Source organism: Hyla sarda, chromosome 6 (genome assembly GCF_029499605.1).
Source record: "Hyla sarda isolate aHylSar1 chromosome 6, aHylSar1.hap1, whole genome shotgun sequence".
NCBI classification, from domain to species: domain Eukaryota; kingdom Metazoa; phylum Chordata; class Amphibia; order Anura; family Hylidae; genus Hyla; species Hyla sarda.
This window is the reverse complement of record NC_079194.1, coordinates 220,689,278-220,705,041: the sequence shown is the minus strand read 5'-3', so window position 1 is coordinate 220,705,041 and position 15,764 is coordinate 220,689,278. Positions and strand designations below refer to the sequence as shown.

General features: G+C 42.7%; 1 protein-coding gene across 11 annotated transcripts in view; it reads right to left on the bottom strand.

Moving 5' to 3' along the window:
- Positions 1-15,764, bottom strand: part of AGBL2 (AGBL carboxypeptidase 2) — a 146,191-nt gene that overhangs the window by 89,278 nt on the left and 41,149 nt on the right. For all 11 annotated transcript variants that reach the window (XM_056526566.1, XM_056526567.1, XM_056526569.1 and 8 more), the window contains 7 exons: positions 11,464-11,550; positions 7,037-7,103; positions 6,706-6,804; positions 6,372-6,599; positions 5,294-5,348; positions 4,659-4,786; positions 3,600-3,724 (listed from right to left, as the gene is read on the bottom strand). In XM_056526566.1, coding sequence (XP_056382541.1) covers positions 3,600-3,724; positions 4,659-4,786; positions 5,294-5,348; positions 6,372-6,599; positions 6,706-6,804; positions 7,037-7,103; positions 11,464-11,550 — 789 coding nt within the window. The remainder of the gene's footprint in view (positions 1-3,599; positions 3,725-4,658; positions 4,787-5,293; positions 5,349-6,371; positions 6,600-6,705; positions 6,805-7,036; positions 7,104-11,463; positions 11,551-15,764) is intronic.

The following is a 15,764-nucleotide window of genomic DNA, read 5'->3' as shown; positions in this document are numbered from 1 at the left end:
TTGCACAACACTGTTTTCCTTTTTGATCCTCTGTTTCTTCTTTCGTCCCCTCCTCGTACATTTCTTCCCCCTAAAGGGACAGCAGTGTCACCGGTATTTGCACCTCCTGTAAAGTCCTGGTTCTTTTTCTCTTCCCCATTAATGTGCTCTTCAGATCCACTTCATTCGGACTCGGTCTTCCAATATTCTGTCCTTCTGCGTCATCCTTTAGTTTTCCTTTGATGCTTCTTTATGTTGGCAAAAGATCTTTCCATCATCAAAGTCCGACTTATCCCGAAGCAATTTGTCTTGTTTGATATCCTTGATGGTTGCTGGATATTTGCCAATTTTTTCTCTATTCTTTTATTGAAGGATTCATATTGGGTGTCGTTCAGACGGACGCGTAACTCCATTCTTGCCTTCATCAAATCCTCCCTTAGCACTTCATACTCTTTCTCATGTCGAGCAATGATCAAACTCAACATACTGAGGAAATAGTCCAGGTGTATTTTAGACCATTTCTCTATAAAGGCAGGATCATCGGTGTACTGTGAAGGCTCTTTGTAATTCCTAAGACCCCGAGGTAATTGCCCACAGGCAGCATATGATTTCAGAGACTTATGAGTCAAGAAAAGCCTGGTTTCCTTTCGGCAAGGTTACTCACTTTAAACTCTAGATTCTTTGCGCTCATCACTTGCGTCTTTTACATTACATGCTGCAAAAAACTGGTCCGCGTCCTGGCATCCCGCTGTAAACGCACCTTCCAATTCCTCCATCATGTTGCTGGCCGAGTCCTCCGACTCCATTTGTTACTCCGAGTCCCTTTCTACGGGTCTTTTTCATCTATATGGCTGAACCCGCCGTGCTCAGGCTACACTGTAAGACCAACATTATTCATACTAAAAAGAAAAATATGGCGGCACTGGCGGTTCCGGTAATCAGCTCAGGGAAGTTTGCAGTGTATATGGACCAGCACTATGGTGTGGATACAGTCCTAAGATTTGGGGATGAGTGGTATGTGCAAACCAACGGCGTAGCAATGGGCACGCCGGTTGCATACACATTGGCTAATTTGTACGTGGCAGCCTTTGAAAAAAGATTTGTATTTACCGCTGAGAACTCATACCTGAGGCACATTGCCTGTTATTGTCGATTTGTCGATGACATCTTAATGGTGTGGTCAGATACTGAGGAAACTTTCACTGAGTTTATGTTAAATAGTGTGAATAATATAAACTTAAAAATTACCTGGAAAGTAGGTCCAAAGAGCCTGGAGTTCTTAGATGTTTTGGTCACATTGGAAAAAGATAGCCTAGTAACACAAGGGTTTTGTAAACCCACGGCTTGCAATGCACTTCTGCACTTTAATAGATACCACCCCAAACATACGAAGGCAGCGGTCCCTTATGGACAAGTTTTGAAATTAAAAAGAATAAATAGTAGAGAATGTGATTATCTCCTACACGCAGAAGAACTGAAGCAACGGCTACTAGCAAGAGGCTACCGAATGTATGTCCTAAAAAAAGCGATGAGAAAAGCAGGAAAAGTCAATCGTAGAGAGCTACTACAGAAAAATAAACAACAGATGAAGAAGAGAAAAAAAAATAGGCATCAGAACAGGTCCCCCCAAAATATTAGTAACAATCAGGAATCAGGAAGAAAATAATAAACAAATCCATAAATAAAAACTGGTTTCTAATACAGAGAGATGCAGACCTAAAAGAGTATGCGAATAGTGATCTACTAATAGCGTTTAAAAATTTTAAAGCATTAAAGACAGATTAGCGACAAGCAAACTCAAAGAGGACTCGAAGAAAGAGACATGGCTAGGAAAAAGCCTGAGCCCAGGGAATTACAGGTGTGGAACCTGCAACTGGTTCTCCTATCTCTGTACAGTAATCATGTAGTCTACGCCATAATCTGTGATTGCAAATGGTTCTACATAGGGTGTATGATAAGAGCTCTCAATGTGAGATTTAGGGAACATGTGAATACCATAAAAATGAATAAAGGATCCCCTAGGTTAATCGCCCACATAAGAGAGGAACATAACGGTAACGCGAAGGCCATGTCATTTCTAGGAAAAGAGAAAATAGAGTTTAAGAGAGGAATTGATAGGAGAAAAGCTTTATTGCAATGGGAAGGTAAATAGATCATCAGAACTAAAGCACAGGGTAGTTTTGGTCTAAATGACCGTTTAGACATGAGCACTTTTATATAATGTATTGTTCCTTATTCTAGTGTAGTTTATTAATAGTAATGCTGTACTATCAGGATCTTATTGTGTTATGTATGTTTATTTGCACATGTATGTATCTAACACGCAAATTCCCACTGTTTATGGTGAACGCCTCCAGTGACGAACCTGGCCAGCAGGTATTCTTACCTAGCCAACATCACAGAGTAGGTGTGGTCTGGAGAAGCGCCAGGAGCGGCGCAAAATAGCTATTACCATCATGGCTTCTGTTTGTCTCTGATCTGGTGTGGCATAAAGATCTGCCTGGCGTCCCTGCTGCCGTCAACCACCCAATAAAGGTCTGAGCAAGCGAAGATTTGTGAATGCCCCTTCTTTTTCTTCTTATCTATGTCAAGTTATAGTATAGTTTTTGTTATGACACAGTGGGCTTGGGGTGATCTCCCTTTTTATTGGGGGTACTTGATTAATTAGTTATTATTGGGGCTCATTAAACTAACGACTAAGGAAAACAAATTATCATTAGAAATTAATAATTTTCAACATGTCTGCTTGCTGTCATTGAACAGAAACACTTTTTTAAAACTAACATTGTGTCTGAAGTTAAAATAGGAGAGAGATTTCTACTGCATTAACCTCACAGAAGACAGCTTATACTAATACATTGTAAGAAACCCTCAGCTGTGAACAGTTCTGTGTCAGGCTGGGTTCACACTACGTTTTCCCCCATACGGGAGCGCATACGGCAGGGGGGAGCTAAAAGCTCGCGCTCCCGTATGTCACCGTATGCGCTCCCGTATGTCATTCATTTCAATGAGCCGACCGGAGTGAAACGTTCGGTCCGGTCGGCTCATTTTTGGCCGTATGTGCTTTTACAACCGGACCTAAAACCGTGGTTGACCACAGTTTTAGGTCCGGTTGTAAAAGCGCATACGGCGCAAAAATGAGCCGACCGGACCGAACGTTTCACTCCGGTCGGCTCATTGAAATGAATGACATACGGGAGCGCATACGGTGACATACGGGAGCGCAAGCTTTTAGCTCCCCCCTGCCGTATGCGCTCCCGTATGGGGGAAAACGTAGTGTGAACCCAGCCTCAGACAGGTTTTCATCAACTGATTAAAAACAACATTTTAATGTACGGACAGCAAAAGGATATCTTTACAATGGTGGGGTGTTACAGTACAAATCATAAAAGAAGTTTTAGAACTCGGACATAAAAAAAAAAATCTTATGTAAGGCCGCATTCATGTTAGAGGGGATCCTAAAACATGGAAGAAGGGAAACATTCCCAAACTTCTCATTTACTTCTGTGGGATCTGTAAATGACAGAACTGGTCTCCTAGTCATTTGTATGAATGCAACCCCAACAGACACATAGAAATATCTGGTTTACATTTAATAAATCTAACTAGGTTAATTTTACCTTGGAAAATGCTATGTCTTCTGAGGCTTGCATGCTGAAAGAGTCAGACTTCCTTAAAATTGGCAATGATTGTACAGACTGTGAAGCATCCTTCTTTGGTTTTAACAGGAGGTTATCCAAATAATCTGAAAACATGGATAATGGTGGTCTTAAAGGGGTTGTTTAGGGAATGTTTTTTACTTTGCAATGGGTTTAGGCTGGAGTAAAAAGAAAAATCTCCACCACTGTCCTGACTGTGCCCTATCCCATTGTGCAGCTCTTCCTGGTCTCTGGCTAAGCAAGCAATTCCCTGAGTCGAGACCAAGAAAAGAAAGTGCTGAACAGTGGGGGATTGGGGCAAGTGAGTACTCATCCCCTTTAAAGGGAATCTTTCACTATGAAATTGCTGTTTAATCTATCAGCAGCATGCTAAAGAGCAGGAGGAGCTGAGCACCTTGATATACATTTTTTGTAAGACAATATTCAGTAAAAAACTTACCGGTATAACTTTCATTCAAATCCCTGCCCATTATTAGCTAAGAAACTGGAGCTCTCAATCAATGACAAACAGCCTTACCTGTATGAGCATGCATACAGAATTTACTGCTAGTCACAAGCCCATTGGACTTCAAAACCCAGAATTAGTTATTCTAAATTGTCTATATCAATCTGCTCAGCTTCTATAACATGATGCTGGCATTTCAACTTCACATGTTCCCTTTATGCCCACTGGAGAATACTGCAATCTATCATAATTAAAAACATTCCATAAAAAAGTGTGAATTTAGACTTATTCTACATGCACACTGTCTGGGTCGATAATACGGTCAACATTACCTATACATGTGCCTCCAAATTTATACAGAGGACCACTGGGATTTTTGTAACAGATTCCATGGAAATCTTTAAGAAATGATCATGGTGGTATGCAACAAAGGACCTTAGAAGCATTCACATAGGCAACATGGCATAGAAGTATACAGAATACAATAGGCTATTGTACACATTGGCATCTAAGGCTGAGATTTAAAGGATTCATTGTTGATATCATAGACCCATCTGTAGAGACTGGATGTTCACCTGAAGTCACCAGAGCAATAAGTGATCCCTGACGCACCCGGCTGTTCTTCCGGCCTGTAGGGCTGAGGCTCAGCTGCAGATCAACTGTAGAAGTTTCTAAGTGCTTCTGTTTCTCAGTTGTTGCAAAGCTTAAAATGTAAAGTATATACAAAAAGTATTCAGTAACAGGATATTTTTGAATGGATCCCGTAAAGGGAACCTGTAATCCTTTTTTACCATATATAAAGCATGGCACCGTGCTACGTATGGTAAAACCTTCTTCTATACCATGCCCGGGAGAGGTTCCTGATGGCAGTGATATTGAAGAAATCAAGTTTGAAGGGTCCTCTGCCTGCCTGTAAGTAGGCTCCTGGGCATCATGCACTTCTAGTCCCATCTGATGAGGCTGTAATCATGCTGAAGGGCTATATCCCAAGCAGACAGGACTAGAAGAGGATGGCTCCTGCCCAGGGGTCTACTTGCAGACTGGCGGGGGACACCTTTTAAACTTCATTTCTTCACCATCACTGCCAGTAGGAATGTCTCCTAGGCATAGAAAGGAAGAAGATGTTTCCATATATAATGCGCTGCCATGCATTATATATATTAAAATCTGATGACAGTGTCCTTTTAACAATGCCTTGAAAATTTCTTACCTATATGGCTTAGTTCCCACAGCTGGTACGAGAGGTCGAGACGTAAAGGACTTTTCTAAATAAGAGAAGGATGGATGAAAATTAGAATTAAAGGTGTATTCCCATCTCAGCCTGATATCCCTATGAGATAGAGAATAACAAGTAGATCACTGGGGTATGATGCTGGGACCCCCACCAATCCCAAAAAACTGAATGAATGGAACACACCACGTGTGGGCAGCCAGTGCTCCATTTATTCTCTACAGTGTCACCAAACATTTCCGAGTTCAGCACTTGGAAACGTCCAGCATCTCCATGGAGCATTATTGGAGCAAGATGTGCTAGCTATACATGATGCAACATAGTAATCCAATTTGACTAGTATGGTGGTGGGGATGCTTACTTAAAGGGGTACTCCACCCCTAGACATCTTATCCCCTATCCAAAGGATAGGGGATAAGATGTCAGATCGCCAGGGTCCCGCTGCTGTGGAGCCCCGGGATCGCTGCTGCGGCACTGCGCTATCATTGCTGCACAGAGCGAGTTTGCTCTGTGCATAATGATGGGCGATACAGGGGACGGAGCAGCGTGACGTCATGGCTCCACCCCTCGTGACGTCACAGCCAGGCCCCTTAATGCAAGTCTATGTCAGGGGGCGTGATGACGGCCACGCCCCCTCCCATAGACTTGTATTGAGGGGGGAGGGCCGTGACGTCACGAGGGGCGGAGCCATTACGTAAACCTGCTCCGGTCCCTGTATTGCCCGTCATTACGTGCAGAGCGAACTCGCTCTGTGCAGTAATGATAGCGCGGTGCTGCAGCGGCGATCCCGGGGCTCCCCAGTAGCGGAACCGCGGCCATCTGACATCTTATCCCCTATCCTTTGGATAGGGGATAAGATGTCTAGGGGCGGAGTACCCCTTTAAGAGGCTGTGTCTTTGCCATAGATCAGTGGTTCCAGATGCATAGCTTAGAGAGAAACAACCTACATGTCCCTGTCCACTATCCTGGTATGAGGATTCATTTCCTGCTTATGGTAAATTGATAGAAGTGAGCATTTAAACACTCCCTGGCTCTCTTGACCAGAAGATGTGCATACCTCGTTTCAGAATATGATCAGACACATGGCTTCGGTCATTGCTGAAATCAAGCATGGCATGGAAAGGTGGAGGGTGCTGTTTGATAGGAGAGGAGTCTTTGGAGTACGGGGGTAAGCTGGCTCTCTGGATGACCGTTATAATGAGAGGAAAACGATTTCCAGCAGCAGGCTCGCGGGACTTTACTGTAGCATGACGGGGACAGACATGGTCAACGGAGGAAAAGTCTCCTGAAGAACAAGAAATTAGGCATTTTTGTACAGTTTGCATTATAACCAATATTTTGGTCACATACGGACTTAACAGGTATCTGGTACACATGGGCAGCTATCTTACCTACAAAGGAGGTTGGGAGTCTATTGATAAGCTGGGTCTTTACAGAGACAGAATCTGGCTTGCGGGCATAGGACAGGATAGGTTTCTCACTGGATTTTTCTGGCAACAAGATAGAAATGAACATGTTGTTATCTGAATAGGCTTTCTTTTTTTTATCAGATCTTTTTAATAAGTTTTATACAAGAAAAAGAACACACAGAACTCCCTCAGATTTTCAAACACACAAGAATAGCTAGCTGACTAGGGATTATCTGAACCCAACCTATATTTATGTTCCCAGGGACCCCACACTCATCAGGCTCTCAGAAGAAGTCAGACTGTCTTCTCTTACCTGCCGCTTGCACTGTAGATGTCTGCACCACATCAGATTGCGACAAAGAGCTTTCATTTGACTTAGTCTGGCAAAGGAAAATAATATGCATTTCAATATAAAAAGTGTAACTTTACAAATGGAATATTCATGGAAATGAATTATGTGCACATGTAACCAGTGTTATCACTGCAGTACAGACCCCCAACCCATGCTGTAGGTCAGTGATGAGAGTCAGTGCAGCATCAGGCTCCTGACTTGTGCTGGACTGCCCATCATATTAGTGGTGAAGCCCCAATGACTAGCACAAAGAGAAAGGCCACGTTCTGATTTTTCTATGGGCCTTTTCGTATCGATTTCTGAGCTAAAATATCCAAGTATCATTGGGGCATCCATGGCATACCTCTAGGGCAGTGACCTCTAACCTGTGTCCCACCAGCTATTGAAAACCAACAACTCCCAGCATGCTTCAGAAGCCATCTATTGGGTGTTGCAGCTTTACAACAGCTGAAGAGCCAGATGTTAGAGACCACTACATTAGACAGTATCCAAAAATAAAAAATGTGGTCCAATTTTTTTTCCAGTAAAATATTATCCAAGGTCTGCTTTTGGTATTACAACTCCACACCATTTAAGTAACTTATAATCGGGCCAAGATGCCACACCAAAACAGGCCATAGACAGGGGTGGCACTGTTTCTATAACCATTTAGACAAGCCTTTCTGCTAAGCATGGGTCTTTTCAGAAAACGGAGCTCATTTTAGCATGAAAGACAAAAAATGATGGAATCTTTAAAGGGAATGTGTCAGAAAATTACCTAATGTTTAAATCAAGATTTAATGTTAAAATAAATTTTTAAAGGGTTTTTGGTTTTCCTATTACTATCAATATTTTTAAATAATCTTGAAATTTTGCAGTTTTCAGTTTGGCCACTAGACCCAAAACTAAGATGAGACTTCCTGTTTTTTTTCAGTAATAATGATAAGGAAGCTGCTGGAAAGGTCTGTACAGTGGGGATCAAAAGTTTGGGCACCCCAGGTAAAAATTTGTATTAATGTGCATAAAGAAGCCAAGGAAAGATGGAAAAATCTCCAAAAGGCATCAAATTACTGATTAGACATTCTTATAATATGTCAACAAAAGTTAGATTTTATTTCCATCATTTACACTTTCAAAATAACAGAAAACAAAAAAATGGCGTCTGCAAAAGTTTGGGCACCCTGCAGAGTTAATATCTTGTAATGCCCCCTTTGGCAAGTATCACAGCATGAAAATGCTTTTTGTAGCCAGCCCAGAGTCTTTCAATTCTTGTTTGAGGTGTCTTTGCCCATTCTTCCTTACAAAAGTCTTCCAGTTCTTTGAGATTTCTGGGCTGTCTGTCACGCACTGCTCTTTTAAGGTCTATCCATAGATTTTCAATTATGTTGAGGTCAGGAGATTGTGAAGGCCGTGGCAAAACCTTCAGTTTACGCCTCTTGATGTAATCCTCCATGGATTTCGAGGTGTGTTTAGGATCATTATCCAGTTGTAGAAGCCATCCTCTCTTTAACTTCAGCTTTTTCACAGATGGCATCAAGTTAGCATCCAAAATTTGCTGAAATTTTATTGAATCCATTTTTCCTTCTACTCGTGAGATGTTCCCTGTGCCACTGGCTACAATACAACCCTAAAGCATGATTGATCCACCCCCATGCTTAACAGTTGGACAGAGGTTCTTTTCATTAAATTCTGTTCCCCTTCTTCTCCAAACGTACCTTTGCTCATTCCGGCCAAAAAGTTCAATTTTAACCTCATCGGTCCACAGAACTTGTTTCCGAAATGCATCAGGCTTGTCTATATGTTCATTTGCAAAGTTCCCAACGCTGATTTTTGTGGTGAGGACGTAGAAGAGGTTTTCTTCTGATGACTCTTCCATGAAGACCATATTTGTACAAGTATCTCTTTATAGTAAAATAGTGTACCACGACTCCAGTGTCTGCCAGATCTTTCTGGAGCGATTGTGCAGTCAAACGTGGGTTTTGAATTGTTTTTCTCACAATCCTGCAAGCTGTTCTGTCTGATATTTTTCTTGGTCTTCCAGATCTTGCTTTGACTTCCACTGTTCCTGATGACTGCCATTTCTTAATTACATTCTGAACAGAGGATATTGACATCTGTAAACATTTTGCTATCTTCTTATAGCCTTCTCCAGCTTTGTGAGCGTCAACTATTTTCAGTTTCAGATTTCTAGACAACTGCTTAGAAGAACCCATGGTGCTGATTTTTGGGGCAAGGTCAGATGAGTTGGGGCAAGGTCAGATGAGTCTGGGCATTTAAAACCTTTGAGATTGACATCACCTGGTCTTCCCAGATAATGATTGAGAACAATCCATGACACTGGCAGGCCTCAGCTTTGCAAAGAGGGGAATGGATGCTATAAATTCTGCAGGGTGCCCAAACTTTTGAAAGACGCCATTTTTTAGTTTTCTGTTATTTTGAAAGTGTAAATGATGGAAATAAAATCTAACTTTTGTATATTATAAGAATGTCTAATCTGTAATTTGATGCCTTTTGGAGATTTTCCATCTTTCCTTGGCTTCTTTATGCACATTAATACAAATTTTTACCTGGGGTGCCCAAACTTTTGATCCCCACTGTAAAGGTCACAGAGCATGTACAGAAGCCTTTCCAATTCATTACAATGGGACAGCTTATGTCTATTGTTGCTTATGTCCATGGTGCATGCAGTAAAGCTTATTTCCAAATACTGTTAAAAAAGCTTAGGCTGGATGGCTGACCCATAATAATGTACCAAAAAATGTTATAGAAAAAATGACAATCAGAAAATAGAAACTGAAATAGAATAGAAAAAAAGTACATCAGTATCTGGTTCTAATAAGTAAAAATACAATCTAGGTCAGGGGTCTGCAACCTTTAAGACAAAAAGAGCCACTTGGACCCGTTTCCGAAGAAAAGAAAAAAAACTGGGAGCCGCAAAACCCCCCTCCCCTCTGATGCCCTGGTTGGGATACACTGGCATACACACACAAAAGGGACTACAACTCCCAGCATGTGTTATTCAGGAGTCTTCAGTCTGTGGTATAACACCAGCGTGCTGCCTCTGTAGTCTACTGGGAGTTGTAGTTCACCAACACCTCTATTGTATCTCAGTAGTCTTCTGGGAGTTGTAGTTCACCAACACCTATATTGTATCAGTATTCTCCTGGGAGTTGTAGTTCACCAACACCTCTATTGTATCTCAGTAGTCTCCTGGGAGTTTGTAGTTCCCCAACACCTCTATTGTATCTTAGTAGTCTCCTGGGAGTTGTAGTTCACCAACACCTCTATTATATCTTAGATACAATATAGGTGTTGGTGAACTACAACTCCCAGGAGACTACTAAGATACAATAGAGGTGTTGGTGAACTACAACTCCCAGGAGACTACTGAGTGGTCTCATGGGAGTTGTAGTTCACCAACACCTCTATTGTATCTTAGTAGTCTCCTGGGAGTTGTAGTTTACCAACACCTCTATTATATCTTAGTAGTCTCCTGGGAGTTGTAGTTCACCAACACCTATTATATCAGTAATCTCCAGGGAGTTGCAGTTCATACACCAGTGTTTCCCAATCAGGGTGCCTCCAGATGTTGCAAAACTACTACTACCAGCATTCCCTGGTTGGGAAACACTGGCATACACACACATAAGAGGGACTACAACTCCCAGCATGTCATTCAGCAGTCCCCCCACCCCCCCCCATCATTCCCAGTATGATATTTATTCCCCTGCAGTCTTTACATCCCCAGCCTGTGTAATATGTCTCCTCACACATAGAAATCTGCCCCTGCAATGCAATATGTCTCCTCTCCCCTCACCCGCTCTGTGTTTCCCCTGTGCAAACATGAAACCTCCCCATGAAAAATGAGGTTCTGTCTGTACAGAACTGGGGGAGGGGAGGAGCTTTTCCCCCGTGAAAACATGAAACCTCCCTGTGAAAAATGAGGTCCTGTCTGTACAGAACTGGGGGAGGGGAGGAGCTTTTCCCCCGTGAAAACATGAAACCTCCCTGTGAAAAATGAGGTCCTGTCTGTACAGAGAAGGGGAGAGGGAGGAGCTGTGTCCGTCCCCACTGTCTCCTTGTATTATGCTGTCTCTTGTGCTCTCCATCCTCTGTGAGGGGGCGTGGCTTAATTGTCTACAGACGTGCGGTGAAAAAATCAAACCCATGGCTCTGCCCTCGATCCTCCCTGCTGTAGCTTCGGAAAACTTGCCCCTCCCTTTTTCACCTCACACCGGAGCCGCGGCAAAGATGTAAAAGAGCCACATGCAGGTTGCCGACCCCTGATCTAGGTGATACGTTCCCTTTAACTCCTCACAGGCAATCCCAATAACAAATGTAGATGAGTTATTTGTAGTAAATATGGTGAGAGTACAAAAGACATATTTTTGAGTCACCTAGTCACTTACCTTTAGTTTCTTTTTCTCTACATCAACTTTACCAGAATTTTTTGAGTTGGTGGATTTGGCGGTTTGGTTTGGTGCCTCAGAAATGTCCTATAAGAGTGTAATGAGACACTGTGATCAAAAAGAGGGGAGGGGATTTATCAAAGGAAAAGCTGACAAGTTGTGCAACCAGATTGCTTTTTAAATTTTGAGGCTTTAATAAAATTAAGAAAAAAAAAAAAAAAGATCATATTGGATTGGTTGAAAGGGGCAACTGCTCCACTTTTCCTTTGCACAGGATTTGATAAATCTCCCCTAAGATTTTCTTAAAGGGGTGCTCCGGTGGAAAACATTTTTTTTTAAATCAACTGGTGCCAAAAAGTTAAACAGATTTGTAAATTACTTCTAAGAAAAAATCTTAATCCTTCCAGTTCTTATTAGCTGCTGAATACTACAGAGGGAATTCTTTTCTTTTTGGATTTATTTTCTGTCTGTCCACAGTGCTCTCTGCTGACACCTCTGTCCATTTTAGGAACTGTCCAGAGCAGCATATGTTTGCTATGGGGATTTTCTCCTGCTCTGGACAGATCCTGATACACACAGAGGTGTCAGCAGAGAGCACTGTGGACAGACAGAAAAGAAATCCAAAAAGAAAAAAAATTCCTCTGTAGTATACAGCTGCCTTTGGCTGTCTGGTCATGCTGGGAGTTGTAGTTTTGAAACATCTGGAGGGCCACAGTTTGGAGACCACTGTGCAGTGGTCTCCAATCTGTGCTCTTCCAGATGTTGCATAACTATAACTCTCAGCATGCTCACACAGTCCAGGCATGCTGGGAGTTGTAGTTCTGTAACATCAAGCCCTTTAGATGTTGCCGAACTACAACTCCCAGCATGACTGGGCAGTCTGCGCATGCTTGGAATTTAAGTTTTGCAACATCTGGAGGACTACAGTCTGGAGACCACTACACAGTGGTCTCCAAACTGTTCTCCTCCAGTTGTTGCAAAACTACAACTCCCAGCATGCCCTTCGGCTGTCTGGGCATGCTGGGAGTTGTAGTTCCCAACAACTGGAGGCACACTGGTTGGGAAACATTGTCTGTTTGCTAACTCGGTATTTCCCATCCAGTGTGCCTCCACCTGTTGCAAAACTATAACTCCCAGCATGCACTGACAGACTATGCATGCTGTGAGTTGTAGTTTTGCAACAGCTTGAGGCACATGGGTGGGGAAACACTGAGTTAAGTAACAAACTCTCAGTGTTTTGCAACCAGTGTGCCTCCAGATGCTGCATAACTACAACCCCCAGCATGCATGCACAGACAGCAAAAGGGCATGCTGGGAGTTGTAGTTTTGTAACAGCTGGAGATTTGCCCCCAATGTGAATGTACAGGGTACATTCACATGGGCGGGTGTTTACAGCGAGTTTGTCGCTGCAAGTTTGAGCTGCGGCAAATTTTCAGCTGAGGCTCAAACTCCCTGCGGGAAACCCACTGTGAACCCCCGCCCATGTGAATGTACCCTAAAAACACTACACTACACTAACACAAAATAAAAAGTAAAACACTACATATACACATACCCCTACACAGTCCACCCCCTCCCCAATAAAAAGGAAAAACATCAGGTTCGGCACTGTTTCCAAAACGGAGCCTCCAGCTGTTGCAAAATAACAACTTCCAGTATTGCCGGACAGCCATTGACTGTCCAGGCATGCTGGGAGTTTTGCAACAGCTGGAGGCACCCTGTTTGGGAATCACTAGCGTAGAATGTCCCTATGTCCACCCCTATGCAAATCCCTAATTTAGGCCTCAAATACGCATGGCGCTCTCTCACTTCGGAGCCCTGTCGTATTTCCTTTTTCATTTGCACAGCCCACTGTTCCAAAAATCTGTCAGACACCTGTGGGGTGTAAATGCTCACTGCACCCCTTACTACATTCTGTGAGGGATGTAGTTCCAAATTGGGGTCACATGTGGGGGGGTCCACTCTTCTGGCACCATGGGGGCTTTGAAAACGCACAGTGCCTTCACTTCCAGCCAAATTCTCTCTCCAAAAGCCCAATGGCGTTCCTTCTCTTCTGAGCATTGTAGAGTGCCAGCAGAGCACTTTACATCCACATATGGGGCATTTATATTGCAGGCAATCACAGAAAGTCTATTGGACTTTCTATAAACCAGTATACCTCTCGCTCAGCTTCTTGAGCAGAGCCAAATCGAAGGGACAGGATACAGAGCTCAGCCCAGTTATTCGGCCACTTCATTTTAGTGGCTGGTGGGGGTCTCAGCAACAGGACAATCACTTATCAAAACCTCTGATGTATCAATATGACAATGCAGGAGGGAATAAAGACTGTTTATCCATTTTGTCAGACAGACACAATCCCTATGATGAGCTTTCAGGAATGCATTTACTAGATGGCCATAAATATACAATGATCAGGTCTGACTCCTGGACAATCACTGATCCACAGAACAGAGAGGCCAGTTAAAAAGTCCAGGGCCCTTAAAACTGTATTAAGAAGGGATTCATTCCATGAAAGCATTTCATATTAAGAGCCCAGGACTGCTATTAATAGTTTTTTGACCATCACTTACAATGTTTATAGCATAGAAAATACTTATTTGGTGCCAATATCATCTTTGGTGCTGATGAAAATTCATATTGCTGGGTAGGGTCTGGACAGATACAATACAGAAATTTAGGTGCACTACTGTGGTAGATGTATACAATGACATTGGCTAATCCCTCAACACTGATGTTAAAATTGAGACATTCGCCAGTATATCCTTATATGAAGGACATACCAGAGCCCGCACACCAACGCCAAGGTTTCTCTATCTGGTGTAGGATTCTATTGTGGCACTTGTAGTCCGCTGCAGGCATCCTCCATTGTATGCATTTTTATGCTGAGGATCGCCCCTAACAATGGACTACAAGGGCAGGATCTGCTCCCCCAGTATAAATGCACAACTGCATTTGGGGTTGAGCACCTCCAGCCATTTGAGACCACATTTTTTGTTGTTGTTTAAAATTTATACTTGGAGGTGTATAAACTCCAAATGTAATGCGCCTTGAACATTTTCCAGGCAGCATTAAGGTTGCACCTGTGAGGCCATGCACCTATATTAGCCAACTTAGCTGGGGCTTGCAGCCTGTCTCCCTCCTCCCATTGTATGTGTGCTTTGCCACGCTGGAGGGTACCTGGGCGGAGGCTGTGAGTCGGCCTAATACTGTCGTAATTGCCCACTGGCCCCTGTTTTGCTTATCACACACAGGTAGGTTTAGTGTTAGGTCCCGTGCCATTTGAGAAACTTTGGCGTTGGTGTGCGGGCTCTGGCATGTCCATCATATAAGGCTATACTAGCGAATGTCTAAATTTTAACATCAGTGTTGAGGGATTAGCCAATGTCATTGTATACATCTACCACAGTAGTGCACCTAAATTTCTGTATTGTATTATTCTAATTGTTACACATCCAAGTATCCTCCATTGTGTGCATTTTTATGCTGGGGATCCCCCCTAGCAACGGACTACAAGGGCAGGATCTGCTCCCCCAGTATAAATGCACAACTGCATTTGGGGTTGAGCACCTCCAGCCATTTGAGACCACGTTTTTTATTGTTGTTTAGGTTCTGGACAGAATACGTTTCCTCCCTCCTCTGGCAGTTGACAATATTGCCCCCTATTATTCCCCTCAGAAGGAGTCTTTTTGGTTATATAGCCATACATTTCTGATTCTTTTTAACAAGCACAGCAGGGAACCATTTCTATTGGTTGCTTTGCTGAGACCTCAATGTGGGACACTGACAGAGCATGTGTGTCCTACAGCACTCAGCACATTAGTTAGATGGGGACATTACCATCTGATATGAACAACAGGTGGCACACAACATTAATAAATGTCCTAACTTTCCACTGGATCATGTTTTTAACAGCATGTAAATGCCAAACTTTGTTAGACTTTTATGATCTATACACAGAATATGATATTTAATTGTGGGACAACCCCTTTGAATCATCCTGGACACTCTTATAGTTTAGATATATTTTAAGGATAGGTAACAGGGATTACGTAGCAATGTCTGCTGCAGGACAGGTTAGGAATGAGTTAGGTAGGTTAAAGGGGTATTCCAGGAAAAAAACTTTTTTTAATATATCAACTGGCTCCAGAAAGTTAAACAGATTTGTAAATTACGTCTATTAAAAAATCTTAATCCTTTCAGTACTTATGAGCTTCTGAAGTTAAGGTTGTTCTTTTCTGTTTAAATCCTCTCTGATGACACCTGTCTCGGGAAACGCCCAGTTTAGAAGCAAATCTCCTTAG